Source organism: Squalius cephalus, assembly GCF_949319135.1.
Source record: "Squalius cephalus genome assembly, chromosome: 5".
Classification (NCBI taxonomy): Eukaryota; Metazoa; Chordata; class Actinopteri; order Cypriniformes; family Leuciscidae; genus Squalius; species Squalius cephalus.
The window spans coordinates 7,219,659-7,242,543 of NC_137126.1; the positions used below are offsets into that span (position 1 = coordinate 7,219,659).

The 22,885-nt window shown below is 38.4% G+C and overlaps 1 protein-coding gene across 6 annotated transcripts; it reads left to right on the forward strand.

Moving 5' to 3' along the window:
• The first annotated feature begins 6,195 nt into the window (after window positions 1–6,195).
• On the forward strand, window positions 6,196–21,573 carry znf541 (zinc finger protein 541). 6 transcript variants are annotated; one of them, XM_079872700.1, is made up of 16 exons: window positions 6,196–6,308; window positions 6,677–6,801; window positions 6,898–7,114; window positions 9,371–10,352; window positions 10,429–10,475; window positions 11,684–11,804; window positions 11,889–12,020; window positions 12,146–12,470; window positions 12,575–12,620; window positions 16,357–16,499; window positions 17,254–17,357; window positions 17,422–17,497; window positions 17,765–17,853; window positions 19,620–19,736; window positions 19,831–19,914; window positions 21,495–21,573. In XM_079872700.1, coding segments are annotated over exons 1-15 (2,583 nt in total). In that variant the 5' UTR covers window positions 6,196–6,306; the 3' UTR covers window positions 19,888–19,914; window positions 21,495–21,573. The 6 variants fall into 6 exon arrangements, with proteins under 6 accessions (XP_079728826.1, XP_079728825.1, XP_079728827.1 ...); XM_079872699.1 differs by having other exon boundaries at window positions 19,831–19,925; window positions 21,495–21,572; XM_079872701.1 differs by having other exon boundaries at window positions 19,834–19,925; window positions 21,495–21,572.
• Window positions 21,574–22,885: the final 1,312 nt, after the last annotated feature.

Genomic DNA, 22,885 nt, shown 5'->3' on the forward strand with positions numbered 1-22,885 from the left:
AAGCGTTATTAGCCAGCTGAAAACGCTAGGCGCTCTGCTAAAAGCGCTCAGCTGTGGGCGCTTGAGAGCGTTTTGGCAGCGCAGCGTTGTTTCAGTTGAGACGGTTGAGACCGAGACACTTTGCTTGTTATGATACGGAATATCCGCAAAAGTCTTACTAGTATCTCATTTCACACATATTTTGTTTCTGTGTTGAGTCTATATTAAAATGTATATTAAATACTATATACTAATACTGTATACTATATTAAAATTCTCTGGCTCTTGATTTTGTTCCGTTATTATGCTTGTTGTTATCTGTTGACGTTGTACAAGCAGAATCATGTGGCGGACGCGGTTGGTCAGTGTGGTATTAGTCCCGCCCCTCCTCCACTGTGATTGGACGGTTGGGTAAAAAGTGACAGTGATGAGCGCTGCGTTTTACCAAAAGTTGAACATTTTTCAACTCTCGGCGACCAGTAAAAAACGCCGAACGCTCAGCGCTTCAGCGTGAAAAAGACGCTCAGCGCCTCGTTACGCTCATGGCGTTTTAAAAACGCGGCGCTCCCATTGAAAACAATTGAAAAAACACGCCAGCCGCGAGTAAAAACGCTTTGGTGGACACACGGCCTTAGTGTAATCGAGCGTTTATCGAGCGTTTTCAGCTTTGGGTCAATCAGCAGCTCGGATAATCGAGCCTTTATCGAGCGTTTTCAGCTTTGGACCAATCAGCAGCTCGGATCATCGAGCGTTTGTATATGGTTGTTAGCATAGCAACCATTAACAAACTGGACCTGACACGTGTGTTTTCACTGATTGAGTAAAATACATGTAATGTAATGCATTGCATTGGAAATTAATGGCACTGTAGCTAGGATGCTACAGTTTAATTACAACATGTGACGATCTCTGAAAACAAAATTAAATTATGAAAAGACCATACAGTTAGTATCTTTAGACCCTTAAGATTATAATATCACCACGTGAAATCAAAATATAAAGTTTAAGTGTATGTTTTATGCATTAACAATAAGCCTGTTTGTTTAATGCCTGCCAATGCATAGGGAGCTAACCCTGGGGTCATTATTTACCTGTTGTGTCACGTTATGTTAATTTGTTAACGTTAATATTTCAATAGTGAATGTGTAGTACTAGTATATCATTAATCTTATGTGTGATATTCCTGTTAATATGGCAATTAACATGTAGTTTAACCTGTAATGCTCGCTTAATGCAGTGCTCGTTTAAAGGGATACTCCACTTTTTTTTGGAAATAGGCTCATTTTACAACTCCCCCAGAGTTAAACAGTTGAGTTTTATCATTTTGGAATCCATTCAGCCGAACTCCGGGTCTGGGGGTCCCACTTTTAGCATAGCTTAGCATAATGAATTGAACCGGACAAGACCATTAGCCATTAGCATCTCTCTCAAAAAAATGAACAAAGAGTTTCGATATTTTTCCTATTTAAAACTTGACTCTTCTGTAGTTACATCGTGTACTAAAACCGACGGAAAATGAAAAGTTGCGATTTTCTAGGCTGATATGGCTGGGAACTATACTCTCATTCCTGCGTAATAATCAAGAAACTTTGCTGCCGTACCATGAGTCCAGCAGGCGTAATGATATGACGCAGCGCCTGCCGCCTGATAATAGGCTACTGAGCTGGGGACTATTTTCAGGCGCTGCGTCATATCATTACGCCTGCTGGACTCATGGTTTCTTGATTATTACGCAGGAATGAGAGTATAGTTCCCAGCCATATCAGCCTAGAAAATCGCAACTTTTCATTTTCCGTCGGTTTTAGTACACAATGTAACTACAGAAGAGTCAAGTTTTAAATAGGAAAAATATCGAAACTCTTTGTTCATTTTTTTGAGAGAGATGCTAATGGCTAATGGTCTTGTCCGGTTCAATTCATTATGTTAAGCTACGCTAAAAGTGGGACCCCCAGACCCGGAGATCGGCTGAATGGATTTGAAAATGGTAAAACTCAACTGTTTAACTCTGGGGGAGTTGTAAAATGAGCCTATTTCCAAAAAAAGTGGAGTATCCCTTTAATGCTGTGCTGTGTCATTTCTTGTCATTGTAGAGATGGTTTTTGCAAACTGTAAAATGACGCCCTCGCAGAACACAGAGGGTGCCGGCCTGTTGTCCATGGCTGCGGGGTTAATGCGGCGGTATCGGGACGCTGGGGTGGAGCCGCCTCAGCTCCTCTACGTTGACCGGGACTGTTGTTCGTCCCACGGGGGATCTAAGACAGCTGATATGTTCAGGAAGTGGGACAAGCTGGTGGTCCGGCTGGACATCTGGCACCTGAAGCGGCGCTTCACGTCAGGTGTCACCACCGAGAGTCTTCGTGCATCTTCCTGTGGGACCCAGAGGACGCAGCCCGATTGCTCAACGGTTGCTCTTACGAACTTTTTAAAGCGTCAAAGTGGTAGTCGCGTAGCTTTCAATGGAGGGACAGAAAGCTCTCAGATTTCATCAAAAAGATCTTCATTTGTTTTCCGAAGATGAACGAAATTCTTACGGGTTTGGAATGAGGGTGAGTAATTGATGACAGAAACTGTCAGCTAAGATTTCTAAACAAATGTCTAAAATAATTTTTAGTTTTTTTACTTTGTCTTTTACAGCTCCTCCATGTGCTGTGCTCCCTCCTCCATCTGCTGTGGCTGAAGTAGCCCTTAAACAGGTGCCAAGGGTCACGGCCTGGAGAAGAAGGAAGAGAGCTGAAGAGGACAAAAAGGTCCTGATGCACAACAAAGCCATTGCGCAGATCCAGAAGGATATCCCTGCAGATACTGGACAGTTTCTTCTAAGCAAAAGGTTTCTGTGCCACTTCAGCTGGAAAATAAAATGTTGTTAAGAAAAAAACATTACACTACTAAGATATTACCATTAAGAAAATGTTTCTAAATGGCTGTCTGAGCAGAAGAGGCAACTAATATGAACAGGCAAACGGGAACAGAGCAAACAGTAACTTTGTTTTGGTAAGCCTTTCTCTGCAAGCATGTCAAAAAATAGGCCGATCAGATTTCACTCCCCTTCTGATGTAGGAAGGGGATCTATTATAATATTACCGCCTCTTAATCTGCCCGTTTCCACCCACGGCATTTGGTTTTCGCAAGCGACAACGAGAAGGGTATAACTGCAACCTGGAGATCTCCAAAAGGGGTGGGAGCTCCAAAATAGGGTGTGGCTTCCTCTCATTGGCAGGTAGGCACATGACACATGCGCAATTCTTTCCACCAATCCAGTTCAGCGCAAACTCCGCCCCACAGCCGATTCTACAGTGCTGATTTCCAACACAATGCTATGTTACAACAAATTCTAACCCCTAAACCTACCATACACCTGACCCTAACCTTAACTAGTGAACTCCAGTCCGAATGCCACTGGTCATGAGCTCTGTGACAAAAGCCAGAGCCAATGGTGAAAGTCTCTGCGTGTAAAGACCCCGCCCCATTTTGGAGGTTCTGCCCACTTTTCGAGTTCACGCCCCATTTTGGGTATTTACGGTTGCAGTTAAAGAGCTGGTAAGTCCCGCCCCTTCCGCTAACCCCACTGGACCTCTAGGTTGAAAAATCGTCAATGCAAGTGAATGTGAGAAAATAATTATTTTCTGGTCCCGTTTGAATTTTGCCATGAATGTGAACATATGTTGTCTGTGAATTTTTAATATAATTTTTCGTGTGAAGAATGCCACAATTTAGCGGGTAGAAGTTTGATACAGTTAGACTTTGTGGACTACAACTCTTCGCTGCTTTCGACGTGGGAATCTGAAGAAAGAACAGCCCATTTTGTTTGAATGGTGACATTTGGGTACAAAACACACAGGCATCTCGATCTGTCTCCATAGATTATCGCAGCATTAGCACCGTGATTTGACAAGTGGAGGGAAAATGTGTTATGGGTGACGTCACATAGGCGACATGTAGTCTTTCTCGTTATGTCTTTTCCACAACTGCTAGCCAAAGAATCATACAATATACTGTCAAACTCGTAACATGAAAAATTATATAAAAAATTCACAGACAACATATGTTCACATTAATGGCACAATTCAAACGGGACCAGAAAATAATTATTTTCTCACATTCACTTGCATTGACGATTTTTCAACCTAGAGGTCCACTTGGGGTTTTACAGATGGGCGGGACTTACCAGCTCTATAGGCTACCTACTTGGAGACAACAGTTCTAACGCAATGGCTGCACAGACGAGCACAGAACACTATTTGACCAAAAAATGTCACAGCTGTCTTATAAAGATCTCAGGGAACAGTCAAGTTAAACATGACGGTACATGCAAGTCGATGAGATAAATCAATGTAACTCCACAACAACTACATAAATGCATCCACTAACCATTCAGAAACGTCCAGGTGTGTCTAAAAGATGCAACCTCTTCCTGAGTCTCTCCGGAAGGCTGCACTCCGCTACTGGTTATTTCTGAGATTTTGGATGAGTGAGATTCGCGTGTTTTGTTATTGCTAGAGTACCCGAAGCTTGTGAAAAGGATCGGCCTTATTCTGAACGGGGGTGGGGAGCAGCAGCTCATTTGCATTTAAATTTGCACACAAAAACGGTTTGTTTTCATTTACACCCAAAAGAGGCGAATTTGACAAGCTACTGTATAATAAATGATCTGGGGGGTATTTTGAGCCGAAATTTCTGGGGACACCATCGGTTTATATTACATCTTGTGACAAGGGGCATAATATGTCACCTTTAAATTATCTTTTGGTTGATTAATTTTGTTAATTTTCTGTTAAAAATGTATTTTAATATTTGTATGTACTATATATTCTTTTGTTTACATTTATATATTTTTTATACTTTTTATATTTTGTCTACTATTTAATAAATAAAACTGTAAAAACAAACTGTTTGACTCAAAGATGTTTTTTAAGGGTAGAATTGCTAGAAAATGAATTTAACTTACTGCATACCTTTATAATCGAGTTTATCAACAACAACAAAATATAACAATATATTTAAAAAAAAAATAGGAACAAAATGCTAATGAATAAATGAGCAATACAAATAAAAGAAATGGGTAAGACATTGTACATGACCTTTATGAGGGCAAACAAATGTTCTAGATAAAGAACAATCATTTAGGACTGTTTTATCGCCTTTGTGATGGTAAATAATTCTTCTGAAATAAAGAATATTCATTTAGGACTATATGATCTATATTAAAACAAATAAATGTTCCTTAAAAGGATAGTTCACACAAAAAATTTAAATTAGCTTATGATTTAGTCATCCAGGTGTATATGACATTCTTCTTTCAGACAAATACAATCGAATCGGAGTTATATAAAAAAATGTCCTGGCTCTTCCAAGCTTTATAATGGCAGCGAATGGCCATTTCTGTTTTGAAGTCCATAAAAGTGCATCTATTCATCATAAAAGTGCTCCACATGGCTCCAGGGGGGTTAATAAAGGCCTTCTGAAGCGAAGTGATGCGTTTGTGTAAGAAAATATTCACAACAAGTTGTTGTTGTATTTATTTTGAAATGGCACAATTAATAGGATGAACTGAATCTGAGAATTGCACGACTAAATTGTAAAATTACCTTTACATCTGGCTCTCAAAGAAGCTACTTACCAGACAGAAAGTGTCCGCTGATTGACCTTGAACAGCTTAATCTTGGTCTGTCGCCTCAGTGCAGGCCAGTTCCCCACAGGCCTCAGTGTGGCCTGGTAGACCTGTAGAATGGCAGCCCAGCAGTTTATTGAAATGCCAGTCTGTCAATCATGGCAGCAGAACAGTCATGCATGAACAGTCAGATTCAACATGAAGCAGATTTGTACAAAATAAACAGGAATTTTCTGACTTTTGCTCAACTCTATACTGTTATGTACACGGTGTCATGTTTATGACGTTAATAGACGGTAGGCCTATAAATCAACCTGGTGGAAATTAAGTTTGAGCAGAATAAATTAATATGAAACAAAACACCCTTAAATTCTCCCCGTGTCCTAGAGACTGCGGTTAATAACAAGATAAGATAATAACTGACAGGACTTGAAAACATTAATTCACACTAATAACAACAAATTAGGCCTAGTATATTGTGTACCTTTTTAAAAACGCATGCATCTCATCGCGAATTCGATTCGAATTCTAATACGCATCACGCTCTTGAGTCAGAAATGAATTGAACTATTGAATCGGTTCTTCGAATCGATCGATCGAATCAAAAAGAAACCGCTAAATCGGCTTACCTTGCTGGCTGCGATCTGTGACGTTTCTGCTAATTATTTTCCCAAATAATCAGCAAACTTTCGACGGGACACGCAGATAACTTGATAAACATGTAAACACTCATTTATAGCGTGCATTTACATCGGATTAAATTCAGTGTTTTACATTTAGTGTCATGCTTTTGCACTTGCTAATTTTGCTTTACGTTACGATGTTGGGTTCATTTCAGATAATTTTTTGTTGTGTGTTATATTACTTCAGACTGATAGATACCTACCATCCAGAAATTAATAGTTGTTTAATCTACAGTTAATGTCCTTTTAACACATTCACATTCTTGAGGTGATTGCAAATATCTTCAGTTTATTTTTTAGCTTAGCCCGCAGCATTGCGCTCGTGAAACGTGATTTTTCGCTTGTTATATATTAAGAAATGTTTCCAAATTACTGAATTATATTTCTCCACTGTAACGTACAACAGGAATCCCACTGAGTTGGTAATGGAGATGGGAACCCCCTCAGATCAGAGTGTCTCCAGGCTCTCGCCACCATCAGACCTGCCAATCATAGATCCAGAACTGTGGCTAGACTCCAGGTCTGATTCAAGTAAGAAAAATAGCACGTTTAATCTCTATGTTGTTCCTGTTTTTGTGACTTTCTGGATGTCCAAACCAGAATTTATGCCTTTCTCATTTGATACAGAAAGCAGAAAGACGTCCACATCATGCCCATTAACCTCTGTCCGTCCTAACACAGAAGATGCCGAGCTGAGATCCAGTGTCTCTGTGAATAAGTGCCGTGTGTGCAGGAAAGAGTTTAAAACCAGCAGTGCACTTAAAACACACCTCTTGATCCACAGACATGAAGGGCCACATATCTGCAGCGTCTGTCAGAGAGCATTTCAAAACTATCATCAGCTGTAAGTATCACATGTGCTGGCATCTCAGTGATTCAGTTATGGCCATTCATTCTCTAGATCAGAGGGTTTCAAACAGGGGTCCAGCAAAGGAGTGCTACAGGGTTTAGAGATGATTGAACAGTCTAAAAATTCACGAATAAATAAATAAAAATCAGGTTTAAATGAACTAACTAAAGAAACATGATTAAAATAATACAAAAAATATTCAAATAATACAAAGTAATTGCAATAATTAAATAATAGTACAGCAATGCTGTACATTTACTATTACGGCATTTACTATTAAGTGAATAGTGAATGAGTAAAGGATTAAGTGGTTTCGAGTGAGCATATTTATTAATGTATAATATACAGTATTGCCTATCATGCACGTCAGTTTACTACCTTGACAGGATGTTATGATAGACCTTAGCCGAGGCAGAATTTACATTGTTATTCAATGTAATTAGCATAAATTACATTACATGCATCATTCTGGCATTTAAAGATGAAACGGAAATTGTGATAGTCTTTCCTTCCCTATTGTGTCGTATATCCTTGTGAAAGAAATGTAGGGTGGGACTTAATTTTGGAATTGATAGGATTGTTGTGGTGACAGGTTGTCAAAATTGAAATCTTTCTCTTTTTGACTGCTGTAATCAATCTCTGTATTTTTCCTTCTTTTGGAAAGTCGTGGAAACTCTTAACACAGATTTTTTTTTCTTTTACTATTGGAGCAAACAGGAATACAAAAATTTGATTTGCTGTCATCTCCGATTCACCGCTACTTAAGTTTACCCAACTATGACGAGCTCTGCTTCTGACAAACCCGGAAATGTGTAAAGGGTCCATAAGGATTTGTTCAGTTTCACTAACCCCACCAAAAATTGTATACATTTTTGTTTTGAATAAAAATGTATAATTTTGAAAATGATTAATATTTAAATTAAATGCGGTTTCTAAATTAATAAATTAAAATCATGTTTGTTTGTTTTTTAAAAAGGAAATTTGTAACTAGCTGGAAATTATATTGTAACTCCATAAATTCATAACCACTTATACTAAAAAATGATGGCATTCAATGCAAAACATTACTGATTGGTTAGTAGCTTCAACACCACAAGTTTAACATTATTTTGGTGACGAACGATCAGAATTTAGTGCATCAATATAGAATATACCACAGAAATCCAAATGTTTGTGTCTGCAAGGTATAATAAAATAGATATACTCGTTCCTTGACTCGTTCACCTTTCACTTTATAGCAAATCTCACATGCCGTTGTAAAATAGATGTACAATTCTTCAGTCGCGCAACAACACTCCCAAAACACTCTCACGCTAGCCAGTGGGCCATCCCTGAAAGTCTTTGGCACATTAGTATTTTCACCCACAAAAAATGGTTTTAAGCCAGTAATTTATATCTTTTGCTCTAGTGTGTCAGTAGGACAACAGCCGGTGCTCCACACGAAGATCTGATCTCATCATCATCATCAAGTCCGTCTGTGATTACATGAAGAAACAGAAAAAAACCGAGACAGACTAAATCCAGAAGAACTGTGGCAACGTCTCCAAGATGCTTGAAAAAACCTTCCAGCCTAGCTATAGTACTGTGAAAAGGTTTAGGCACTTGTGTTAAAATGCTGTAAAGTGAGGATGCTTTTAAAAATAATGCCATAAATTGATTTTATTTAACAGTTAACTTCTATTAACCAAATCAAATCAATATTTGGTGTGACCACCCTTTGTGTTTAACAGCTTTTGTCCTCAGTATACTTGCACATAGTTTTTCAGGTAGCTTTGTGGGAAGGTTTCGTCAAGCTTCTTGGAAACGTTGCCGCAGTTCTTCTGGATTTAGTCTGTCTCAGTTTTTTTCTGTTTCTTCATGTAATCCCAGATGGATTGATTGATAATGGTGAGATCAGATCTCCCTGTGGATCATACCGGCTGTTGTCAGACTGCATTTTCTGGATTATTACAATTAATGGCAAAATTAATGTTTGGAAATGTAAACTGATATTTCCTACTGACACACTAGAGCAAAAGATATAAATAACTGTCTTAAAACCATTTGTGGGGGGTGAAAATACTAGCGTGCCTAAGACTTTTGCACAGTGCTGTAAATTTACTGGATATTTCTTACACTGTCTGAATTAACTGATCCAATTTTATCACTTACAAAATGAGAGGATGTACAGTTAGTCAAAGGTAAACGAATCGAAATTGCAGTGTTCACAAATCCTGTTTCCAGTGTCATTGTCTCCTTATTTCTCCATAGCACTTCCCACACGATGACCCACCACAAGAGGAAGACATATCACTGTACTCAATCTGGCTGCCACAAAACCTACAGTGACAAAAACTCCCTAAAACATCACTGTGCGTCTCGACACGGAGTCCACTTCACGTCTCCTTCCTCCACCAGCTACGCTTACCTGCCGGCCTCACCGTGGGAGCCTACGGTTAATCGTGCGGCGCGCGGCCTCTTCAGCGCTCAACCAAAGCCTGTTTTAGCTCCTGTGCTGAAAGAGCCCAGTTATCCTGGAAAACCCAAGCTTGGGTTGGGGTGCTATGCAGAAGACACCCATCGCGCTCAGGTAAAACGCTCAACGCACCAGGAAAGCTGGACTTTAGCGACTGCCAGTGAATCGTATAAGGTTGAAGAAAGCGCCAAGATGCTAAACTCCACCCAGTGGACTTTTGGTCTCGACGCTGTTGAAGAAAATCCTGTGGTTTCACAGAATCCATTTCATGTTCGTGGTTTGGAAACCAATCTTGATTTTTCTGAGTCTTACCCTGAAGAATGGAAAGAGATGCTTTCATTTCAGCCTATCAGAGCGACCTCCAGTGTGGGCTGCCCTACGAGGCCACCAGCTTCAGTCGACCCCAAGAAGCATTGTCCAATCCTGCTGAAACACAGTCTGAAAGACCCCAAACCTCTGAACAAGTTAAAGCGACGCCACTCCTATTCCAGTTTTACTCAACTTGCCTTATTATGCCCTGAACCGAAAAGTGATTTTGATTGTAACCTTCCTGATCCTGCACTTCCTTCTCCTCCTCCTCATGCACCATTACCCAACAGCAGGAAGAGGAAGTCCTGCTCTAAGGACGTCTTGTCTGATGTCCCAGCTCCTCCGCTGCCCGTTCCTCAGCCTAGTTGTCATAAACGTTCACGACCACGCTCTTCCTACCTCGTTTCACCTAGTCAGGTGGCGCTTGCATCCTTCAGCACTTATAAAGGCAACCCATTTTTACAAAAGGTACACAACATTCCACTTTTTTCCATATGTGATCCTTTTTTGAAGAAATAATCAATGTTTGCATTTACTTATGCAGGAGTCCATTGGGAAATCAACAGGAGAGGAACCAAGCTCTGGTTGCAGGTTAGAAAATGGAGTGAAAGCAACATTTTTGAGATTTTATGGGTATTTCACCCAACTCTAAAAGCTGTATGAAGTTATTAGAGATCCATGTTCTGAAAGGGATAATTCACCTAAAAATTAAAATGTTCATGTTCCAAACCTGTATGACTTACTTTCTTCTGTCAAATGCATACGGAATAGCAATTTAAACATTAATCCTTTGCTCACAGCTGTCATATGACATATTTTCACCAATTACCAGTTTCCAGCCCGATTACAGAGTAAGGATATTTTAAAAATTATTTTAGCCAAATAAAAATTTTATTATTTCAATAATTTCCCCTATTAGAGTACAAATGTCCTCAAATTAACCACCAGGGAACAGATCAATATTATCATGCTTAATCTATATCTGAATAGTGCAAATTTAGAAAAATATATATTATTATATACACTACTGTTCAAAAGGTTGGGGTCAGTAAGGTTTGTAAAATGATTTAGAAAAATCTCTTATGCTAATTCTGCATTCATTTGATCAAAATGCTTTAAAAACAGTAATATAGCAAATATTCAATTTAAAGTATTTAAAGTATTTAAAGTAACTGTTTTTTGTTCGAATATGTCATTTATTCCTGTGATCAAAGCTGAATTTTCAGCATCCTTACTCCAGTCTTCAGTGTCACATGATCCTTCTGAATTCATTCTAGCATGCTGCTGATTTGCTGTTCAAGAAACATTTCTGATTATTATCAGATTATTATATATGAAAACGGTTGTGCTGCTTAACGTTTTTGTGGAAAACTTGATATATTTTTTCCAGGATTCTCTGACAAATAGAATATATATACATTCATGCAATGTGTATAATAATATACTTATAAATGTGTTTACTGTTACTTTTATAAATTTAATGCAACCATGCTGAATAGAAGTATTCATTTCTTTACAAAAAAAAAAAAACTTTCACACTAATTATATAGTGCTTCTTTGTCGGTTTTGGAGCTCGACAGCTGCTAGTCTCTAAATGCGTTCATAGAATGGAAAAGAGCAGCATGAACATTTATGTTTGTTTTTTGTGAAAGTCATTTTTCGGGGAGCTATTTTGTTAAATAGCTGATGACGTTGCATTTTTTGTATATTTTCTAGCAGACCTAACACAAAGACTTATATTCTGATTCAGAAGGTCTATGATAAAATCACTAAGTTTTACTCTGGTTTGTTTCCTGCAGAACATATAAAAGAACTTCATCTGTACGCAGATCTCGATCGCAGCCCTCATGTTCTCAAGAAGCTCTTGCCTCTGTTGGAACAATGGAGAAACATAATTCAGAGCCGTCTGCCTCAACGCTGGTGCTCACATTAATTCAAGTATAATTGTGAACTTAAAACATGAAAATCAATACTTACATTAACATAATTTATCTTCTGTCACAGGATGAAGGACAGAAGGGGAATTCAGGACAAAAGCAAAAGTCCAAATGGGCAAACCTGTCTCCATTGATCATGCCTGTGTCTGTCCCAGTCTCTGTTACACACGTTTTAGACCCCCAAGCTTCCACACATCAAGTAATGTTCTAGTAGATAACAACATAATAACAATAAACAGTGAATATCCTAAGTTGGCTTTTTTATCATCGCTCAGGGATAGTTTAAAAGGCGATCTTGCACTAACCACTAAATATCTTCCATAGGCTGAGAGGTCACAAACTCGTAAAGGTGCATCTAAGAGGTCTCGTTGTCTTGACCCTTTAAAGCACCTGATCATCCCCAGTCCACCTCTGCCTCGCTCATCTTCACCACAGTGGGCCCATGATCAGGAAACCCAGGGTTTGCAGAGATGCCTTGGTTACCCCAGCCAGCTGCGCTCGCCAACCTATCTGGCAGACCACATACTGAGCCCTCGGTTTCATCCCTACACCCCTCAGCCCATGCTGAGCCCTCTCCGTCCTGGGACAGGCCTTTACTCTAAAAGCCTGCCGCAGAATCAGCCATGCCCACCGCCACCCAGCACCCTCGGTGAGCACCAAACCCATGATTTCAGCTTTAGTTAGATTTTCTGAGAGAACCTTTTTTTTTGTTCCAACTTCTTGCCAAATAATTTTAACTTTGAAACCCTACAGATGGCGTCCCCTTCCCAATTGACAACACAGTCCTCAACATAAGGCCGTGAGTCACTCTGCATCTGTATTAAAGACCTATTATGCTTTTCTTATATTTTCAACTGGGATAGTTCACCCAAAAATGAAAATTCTGTCATCATTTACTCTCCCTCAAGTTGTTCCAAACCTGTATGACTTTCTTTCTTCTGCTGAACACAAAAGAAGATATTTTGAAGAAAGTCGGTAACCAAACGACTGATGGACCCCATTGACTTCCATAGTAGGGAAAAAAAAATACTATGGATGTCAATGGGGACCAGCAACTGTTTCATTACCAACCTTCTTTAAAATATCTTCTTTTGTGTTTAGCAGAAGAAAGGAAATCATACAGGTTTGGAACAACTTGAGGGAGAGTAAATGATGACAGAATTTTCATTTTTGGGTGAACTATCCCTTTAATGTTGCTGTTTGAGCATGAAAACTGTCTGCAAAGTTACAAAGCTCAAAGTCACTCCAAAGGGATTCTCTATTTCAATGCGCTCTGTTTCTGAATTCCATGAAACGCCTTGATTGTAGTCTTGAGTTTTCTTCAGGAAACAAACGTTACAGTATTCCTCATTTAAATAATTCCCGCCCAATGCATATGCAATATAAAGGGAGTGAGGTTAGTAGTGTGTTATGTTGTTGCCATTCCCAAGAGACACTGTTTTTCTAACATGGTAATGATAAGGGGCGTGACATTTCCGAAACATGTTTAAAGTGGTTGACCAATCACAACACTGATCCAGCCGACCAATCAGTGGACATTGCACTTTTTGGAAGGAGGGGCTTCATAGATATAGGAACTGAACAGGGGTGCATTTCCCAAAAGCATTGTTAGACAACTATTGTCGCAAATTCCATTTAATTGTGTTTCGTAAAGGCGGAACTTGCGTCCATAGTTGGCTTTGGGAAACGCAGCCCAGAGCATTACTGACAGACTGCGAAGAAAGGTGCTGCAACAATGTCAAATATGTAAAAAAATAAATAAATATATATATATATATATATATATATATATTTTTTTTTACATTCAAGCATGAAAACCTAATTTAGTAGACCGCAAAAACAAAACAAAGACTTTGTAAAAGGGTATAATAAATTCATTCATATTAAATTATTCAAGTTTTTAGTTAGATTTGTACGATTATGATCTTTTTATTAATTATTTATTTATTATATTATCTCAGGTCCCTAAAAAAGTTTTTTGTGGCAACAAAAGCTTTGATTTATAATTGAAAAATTGTACTTTTTTTTATATAATACCAGCCAACAGTTTGGGTACACTTGACTGAATGATCTTAAAAATCTTTTGATCTAAGGCTTTTGTTTAAATTGACCTTTGTTACTTGTATGGATCAGTATATACACACACATAGGAACATGGGTTCCACTGCTTATCAGTGTATATGAAAACAAAATATTGCACGTAATATCTAGTTATACAGTTTTATGCACAAGTTTGGGCACCCCTCTGAGGTTGCATGATCATTTGCTCTGTCTTTTTTTTAAAAGATCGTAGTGATATGCCATTCAGTTTCTAGAGAAAGCTGGATAATGTGATGTTTTTCAGACAAAACGTCTTAGTGTAGCATTATTTAGTTGTATGAAATAAAATCAAATGTGAAAAATAGGCTGTGCAAAAGTTTGGCCACCCTTTCAATTGTGTTGATTTGAGTCCCTGTAGTCACTAAATGCTGATTGATTGCAACACATAATTAATTTAATTGGCTTAATGAACAGTAGACTGAAAACACAGGTGCAACCAATCATGAAAAAGGACATTCAAGGTAGCTAATTGCTAGCTGTGTTTCTCTTTGATTCTCTACTGGAAAGTAGCAACATGGGAACCTCAAAAGAACTCTCTAATGACTTAAAAACTAGGATAATTCATCAATATGAATTAGGAGAAGGGTACAAAAAGTCATTCAGTCTCCACAGTCAGAAATATAGTTAGAAAATGGAGGGACACAGGAACAGTCCTTGTGAAGGAAAGATGTGGTAGGCCAAGAAAAATATATGAAAGGCAAAGGCAAGAATGGTTAGAATGGTCACAGAACATCTTGCTGCTGATAGTGTCATTGTACATCGTTCCACTGTCCAGCGCACTTTGTACAAAGAACAGCTCAATGGAAGGATGATGCGGAAAAAGCCTTTTCGAGTCGTTTGAGGTATGCCAAGGCTCATCTGGACAAGCCAGAAATATTTTGGAATAATGTGCTGTGGACAGATGAAACTAAGATACAGTTATTTGGTCACAACCAGAAGTGCTTTGTTTGGTGGAAAAAGAATAACAGCGTTCCAGCAGAAGAACCCGCTCCCTACTGTAAACTTTGGTGGAGGGTCCATCATGCTATGGGGCTCTGTGGCAAACACAGGTACTGTCAAAGTTAAGGGTTGCATCAGATTCTTAAGAACAATGTTCAAGAATCAGTCAAGAAGTTGAAGTTACGCCGGGGTTGGTTGTTTCAGCAGGACAATGATCCAAAGCATTGTTCCAAATCTACCAAGGAATTCATGCACAGACACAGATTCAATGGCCGTTTCTCAATATGCGTTCTTGTCTGTACTTGTGTTCTTGTGGACTTGTGAAACGTCATCAGTCGCTGCCCAAGTACTGTCCCAATACACAAGTTTGCATTTTGGCAAGAACGGTTAAAAATCCCGGAAGTGTTCTTGACACGCCCATTTTACCGAGGATGCAACGGTTGGTAACTTGTGTGAACTTGACGGTAGAAATATCCCAGCATTCATTTCGGCATTCGAGGAAGGAGAGGCAGGTCAATACAAGTCGTTTTTCTACAATTTCGTACGCTATTTCGTCACTAAATTCACTTCTGAGAACATTTGATGCGAGAAATCAACTGTGTAGATTTCAAATATTGGCATTTTTACGAAAATGTATTGCGAATCGAAAATGTGCTCAAACGTTTTCGGAAGTGAGAATCTCCATAAGAATAACGGCCAATAATAACGTCAATAATTCTCGTTATGTTTGGGTACTGCAGACGCCGTCTGTGCGGGGGTATTATTGCGCAATACCAGCAAGAACACATCGTCTCAAACTGTCAGCAGCGTTCTGTGTGCTCGTCACCTTGTGAGTTCATTCTTCCAAGAACAACTAGCAAGAGCGTTCTCCCCAAGAACACAAGTCCGTTCTTTGCATTCTTTGTTTTGAGAAACACCCAATGTTCTAGAATGGCCATCACAGTCCCCAGACTTGAACATCATCGAAAATCTATGGAATGATTTGAAGCGGGCTGTCCACACTCGGAAACCATCAAACCTGACTGAACTGGAGACGTTTTGCAAGGAAGAATGGTCCAAATTTCCTGCAGCCAGAATTCAGAGACTTATCAGTGGCTATAAGAAGCGACTACAGGCTGTTATTTCAGCAAAAAGAGGCTCTACTAAACATTTTTGGACCTGTCTGTTTTTGTTATTACTCACATTTTGTTGTTTCTGTTGATTCAATAAATGTTACTTCAGAACTAAAATCTCACTGTTTCCATAAGGTTTAAATTATATTCAAATGAAGTTGCTGCTTTGAAAGCCCAGCAGATTATAAACTGAAATTATGATAATTATCAGGGATGCCCAAACTTTTGCTTAAAACTGTATATAAAGTTTTTTGTTTTGTTTTTTACAAAAAGGATTGGAATGAATTGCCTAAATACAGAGGAAGATTCTACACAGTTTTATTTACACGACTGTCCATTTCCTTTCTATGTTAATGGCAGTAACGTTTGTCCCGTGTCCTTTAGGAGGATTAACGTGGGTTCGCGTTTTCAAGCAGAGATCCCCCCAGTGCGAGACACACTCTACATGCTTTATGAAGAACACCCTGCTCAGCTCGTCTGGACTCCTTGGAAAGATCTCTCTACCAACACAGAGACACAGCAAAGGGGTAAACACACCTTTATCTGGGTCTGTCCAAAACAAGAACTGAAATAAGCCAAAACAAGTTTTTTTTTTTACCTCCTCAATGGGGTACACATTTTGAGTACAAAATATTTTTTTAAATCCTTCTCTAGTAAATCATGAACAATTGAAAAAAGTCTCGAGGCCTTTCAATATTGTTGTGGATAATGGGGCCCAAAAGGTTGACTTGAGAACCATGTTTAGACACTGGGCGCCTCATTTATAAAACGTGCATACGCACAGATTTAATCTTATAGTGTGCATACGTTCAAATCCGTGCTAACGTTCGTATTTATAAAAACTGTCTTTTTGACGTTTTCATCGTGGCAAAGAGTGATTTGGAAATTTATGCAATTCTCAAGTAAATGATTTGGATGCTGACTGGTGCTCTTTTATATATTAATGACATTAGGCGCTTACAAAGCGGAGATCTGAAACCATTCAGCTGCGCACAATTTCAAGATCGTTTGCAATTTATAAATATCACTTCTGGAAGAGAGGCATACACACATTTTTTTGTGCATACGTTCGTTCTCGGAGTCACACGTACGCACATTTGAGAAATGATTGTAAGATCAGATGTAGGACGGTTTCTGCGCAAAATTTTGTAAATGAGGCCCAACATGTAACCATGTTTTTTCCAAAATTATAATTGAACCTTGTAAAAAAAATTTTTTTTTTTTTTTTTTTTAGCTTGTGCAAAAGGTTAAAACTGATCACGCGTCCTTTTTGTGCTTCAGTCACAGAGCTTATAGACATGTGTTGTTCGAGTGTGCTACCAGGAGGAGGCACCAACATCGAACTCGCTCTCCACTGCCTTCATGATGTCCAAGGAAACATAATGGTGAGCTTATTCATCACACTGAGAGTTTTATTTACAGATGTTTAATATGTTATTCAACTTTCAGGCAGCACTGGATTTACTGCTAATGAGAGGAGATTATCGGACCTCCTGGCATCCTCTGAATGATTACCACTACCCAGGTACAAGCTCTTAATACACAAATACATCATGCGTGTCCAATTCAGTTCCTGCAGAGACACCTTCTAGCAGAGTTTCACTCCAGCCCTAATTAAACACACCTGAAACAACTAATCAAGGTCATCAGGATTGCCAGAAACTTCCAGGCAGGCGTGTTGTAGTTAAACTCTGTAGGGAAATGGTTCTCCAGGAGCAGAACTGGACTTGCATGAAATACATAAAACTCATAAGTCCTTCATAAACGTGATGTCGCTCATTTTAATTGGCAGGGTCAGACCAGTGGACTGCCCAAGAGATGAAAGTTTTCAAGAAAGCTCTGGTTGACCATGACAAGGACTTTCAACAGATTCATAATGTGGTATGAAATTTAGAGTTCAGAAAAGAAGTCATTCCTGAATTAGTGCAAGACCCCACCCCGTATCTCTGTGATATTCTGGTCTCTAGATATAGCATAAGTCTTTCCTGTTTTACTGCATACTGTCAGGAAATCACAAGTTTAATAGGTTATAAAAGTAATAGCACACCTGTCCTCAAATTTGATGCATCATTCATACCCGTAATACAAATGATGATGGGCGAGTAGCATAATGATACTTGGGGTTTGTTTAAATCCCTTTTGAGTGGTGTAGGAATGAGCCATCAAATCTGGAAACAAGTTCGCATTTTTGAACGTCCAATTCTATCATTCCAAAGTCAGTGCCCCTATTGTGCTCCTAATTTTGTTTTGGAGTTCTCCTACAATAGGTTTATATGCATCTAAGGTCAAAATAATATTTACATTTTCTCCCAATATAGATTGCACATAACCTCATTTCTCAGAATCTGAAAATAGTTTGTTTGATGATTTCCATCTCTCTAAACCCTTTTTTCCGTGAGTCTACTCTGCTCTGATTGGTCGGATGGCCCAGTCTGTTGTGATTGGTCTACCGCTTACAGCACGTGTCGAAAACGAAACAACCATTACCATTTCTGAATTTCAGCTCCAGAGGCTTCCTCAGCGATTGATACACAGTGATACGAACAGTAATGATGTTGTTGTTTTTTTACGTATAAATATCAGCTCAAGTCAGCTACAACCAGTGTTTGAGGGTCAAAGGAGACTTTGTTTGCAGGCAGCCAATGAAGACCACTGGCTGGCATTGTGCAAATTTGTTAGTTACATAGGTATGTTACAGGAAGTGAGACTGGAACTTTATTTGTCATGCACTCTGATCTTTAACACTTTGCTGACCTTTTACATTCACAAACAGTTACTGTATATTACACAATACATGAAAGGTAATATCCAAAAAAGCATAATAGGGGCACTTAAATGGCTATGGTTAACACAAGCAAGACATTTTCACATTTTAATCTACGACATAAGATACATTAGTCACACCCCACTTGTGATTTTTACCTGTCTTAAAAGACTTGCTAACGAGTGGCTAAATGGGATTAAAAAGGTTGTCGGTGGGATTTAACATCATGCCGAACAGGAAAAGTCATCTACTACTCAACTGCTTTTACTACCCTGTGTTTATATTCACACTCTTGTATTTAGGCTTCAAAATTCATAAAAGTTATGCTCATTTGTGAAGATTATCTTGATGAACAAAGCTTGCAAGAATCAAACTTTTGTTCGTCACAGGGCTTGTTTTCTGCAGTAATCCAAAAGCTAATGGAAAAATCCCATTGGCTTTTTGTCGAGAGAACCAGGGTGATGCTGACTTCACCCTGAAAAATCTACCCTTCAACCCTGATTAAGACAAATACATCATCCCCGCAGCTCTCTATTGCCTTAAAGGGATAGTTCACCCCAAAACTAAAATTCTGTCATAATTTACTTGCCCTCAGGATTTTCCAAACCTGAATTAATTTCTTTCTTCTGCTGAACAAAAAATATGATATTTTGAAGAATGTCGGTAATTAAAGGTATTATGGTATTCCGTCATTGGCGTCCATAAACTGTTTGGTTACCGACTTTCTTAAAAAAAAATATATTTTGTGTTCAGCAGAAGCAATAAATTCATATACAGGTTTGGAAAACTTGAGGGTGAGTAAATGATGATAGAATTGTCATTTTTGGGTGAACTAACCCTTTAATAAATGTCTCTAAATACTAAATTGATGTTTGTTTTTAAGTTGCAGACAAAATCAATAGCTCAGTGTGTAGAGTATTACTATAACATGAAGAAGCTGAAAAAGTTAAAGCAACGTGGTCGAGCCGTCAATAAAAAGGATGGATGTGGAGAGAATGCCGTATGTTTCATTTCAGTACATAAACACATTATTAGTTATTACATTGTGGAATTTGTCTTCATTTACTATTGCCCTCATTACTACTATTTTCTAGAAGGTGTTCAATTGCTTCCAAGTGCACCAACATGAGCAGACAGACGGAAACGCGTGACGCAAGACAACAGCTGCGGAGGGCAAGGTGTGTGCCAGGTTAGAGACACTACATCCTAGTTACATGCCTTCAAATACATGGAGTAACAATAAAAAACATTTTTTTTAAATGTGATGTTAAGCTAAATGTAATACATATATGGCCCTATCCTGTCACTCTTAGGGCATTTTCACACCTGGCTCTTATGGAGCGTTTGTTTCGGAACCTGGTGCGTTTTCTCCCTTAGTTCGGTTCATTTAAGCATATATGAATTGAGCAATTCCTCTTGGATCCGCACCAAAACAATCGCTCCGAGATCGCCTGAACGAGGTGGTCTCGATCCGATTGAAAACAAACTCTGGAGCGGTTCGGTTGAGGCGACAAAGCAATCCGACCCAATAAACCAGGCGGTATCATAATTCTTAACGAGAAATGTGTTATGCAAGGAATAACTGATGACGGACCATTGAATTATTAGGAATAATGCACACCCGAGGTGGTAATGCACCGTTACACTTCGGGTGCACAGTATTTTTCAATAATTCAACAGCCCGGAGTCAATTATTCTGCTTATACTACGGTTACCACAACTCAAAACATTGTTCAGATGATGTATTTCTAGACATTTGGCAGGTTTTATCTTTAAAACATTGTGTGTTGGACTAATTTCTTCCGCATCTAATCCCAAAACGCCATTTTAGAGCTAGTTACAGAGGCTTGAGCTATTGATAGCAGACTAATGCAGTTATTAGAGGGAGAGATCAAGCGTGTATGAATTACCCGAGTCTTTGCGCGTCTCTCAACAGTGTTCAGCAGCAGCAACACTGTAGCACCAATAGCGAAACTGTAAGTTTATCTGCTCCAAGAACAGAGCCGTTATTACATCGCTAGTGAGAAATGTCATGTAGCTTAAGTTGTTAAGTATTGTAATTATTAAATTATGTTTCTGTGAGAGTGTGTCCGTACTGTATGTGTGTGCGTTTGAGTGGGAGAAAGAGAGTATGTGCTTTCCGTACATGAAATGTAATTTGTGACAAAACAATTTGTCGTTTTTATCCTATTGTTTAATATAATTATTTGCTCGGTCAATGTCGTTGTGGGTTTTGGTTCTGTAAGCTGTAAAGACCTTAAGAAAGAAAAAAACTGAAATCTTTTGAAGCAAAGTGATATGGAACTGTAATGCTGTCAAGACCCGCCTGGAACTACTTTAGCCGTTCCTGAAAATAATTGCAGTTACTTTAGAACATTCGTCAACCAATCAGATTCAAGCATTCAACACCCCGTAGTATAAAAAAATATTCGTCTTAAAATGTATAATTGCTCTTTTCTGTCCTGACGAAGCCTTGATTCCTGCTCTAACTGCATTATAAACAAATAATATAAAAATAAAATAAATTTTATCTACCAGTTAAGGGTAGTAATGATGGCTACATTCGTACAAATGTTTGCGTGTTTCACGACAGCTACAGCCACAATAAGCTGGCAGAGCTTGTCAATCCATATATGGATAACGCAGAATAATCTGACCAATAAGAGGACAGTTTTACCCACATTTGCATTCAATGAATAAATATTAGAAAACTTCAAAATGGCACATTAATATTCACTTTACCTTTTAAATCCAACAGAGATGTGAAGAGCCATAGATCCCCCTCAATCAGGATAGATACAAACTCCAGATGACAATGGGTACACATTTCAGAGCTGAAGCCCAAAGTTAACTGAAGTCTGTCCAGTGTTACAGAGGAATCCTGTGTGAAGTGCTGAAGTGTGTTTTAGGCTACAGTAAATATACAACTCACTGTCCAGAGATTAATATGGACCCTGAAATTAGGCATAATTGTAATTGTTCTCATCAAGAGTAGCCAACTTGAAGTGAATTTACAACTGTTTATTTGTTCTGTTAAAATTTAGAGAAGTGCACAATGCACAAAAGTTAACAATATCTGAAGTTCTTAAAATGTTCCAGACTAGTTACTGTAGTATGACAGGGTTTCATTTTTCCATGTTCAACTGTTTGTGACGGTTTTAAGTTTGGGATTTATGATTTATGTATCATTTCATATTCCTTTCACTTTTTTGCAGTAAAATAGTGGTGTATTTAAATGATAGTAATGTGCAACAAAACTGTAAAATCCTACCAATTCATTACAAATCTACATAGTTTTACAAGTCAACTGATTTTCCCCTTTCCCATTTGATATTATCTTCAATCCATGTGACCTATAATTGCATTTTTACTATCATATGTCATTAAAAACAGTTGATGTCAATGTATAACACGTTTACTGTTTATAAGATTACTATAAGGTGTTTGGTTGTCCGAGTTCTCCTTTATGTGCTGTTCTAATTGAACACATGTTTTACTATAGTAATGTTAAAATTGTTAAAATAAACAAGAAATGAAAACACAGCCTTTTCCATCTGCAATTCCACAGACTACAGAATATTTCATACAACACTTTAATCTGATCATGCTACCGATAGAATACACTGTCAATTCTAAAGTTGCAAGTATGAAAAAGATTACTAATACCTCATTTGCATGTACATATTCAATCCCCCATAATACAAAGGAGGAAGTGATCATGTTGAAATGCATGCATGATTTTGACAATGCATGTAAGTAATGCTTGCAACACTGTGTAAAGTGACAATAATATTGAAGTAACAGTATATGCAGAATTTGTAATAACAAATCACATTTAAACACATACAACAATTACTTCCTGGCCTGGAATTAACCAAATTTGATTTGCAGTGTTCCTAAACAAAGTATGTGAACGGTTCAGTAAAAAAGCCTGATATCTGCATGACTGTGATGACCTATGGCCAAAGCGCAGCCCTGCTAATAATCAGAACAGCAGCTTGATTGCTCGTGCTCATATTGCGTAGTTCATTAGAGACAAGTTAAGAATGTAGTAAAACAGATTTAGTAAAACAGTATCTATATTAGTCACAAGACATTAACTACACAAACCTTCAGACCTCTTAGAGACCAAAGACGATATTAAACCAT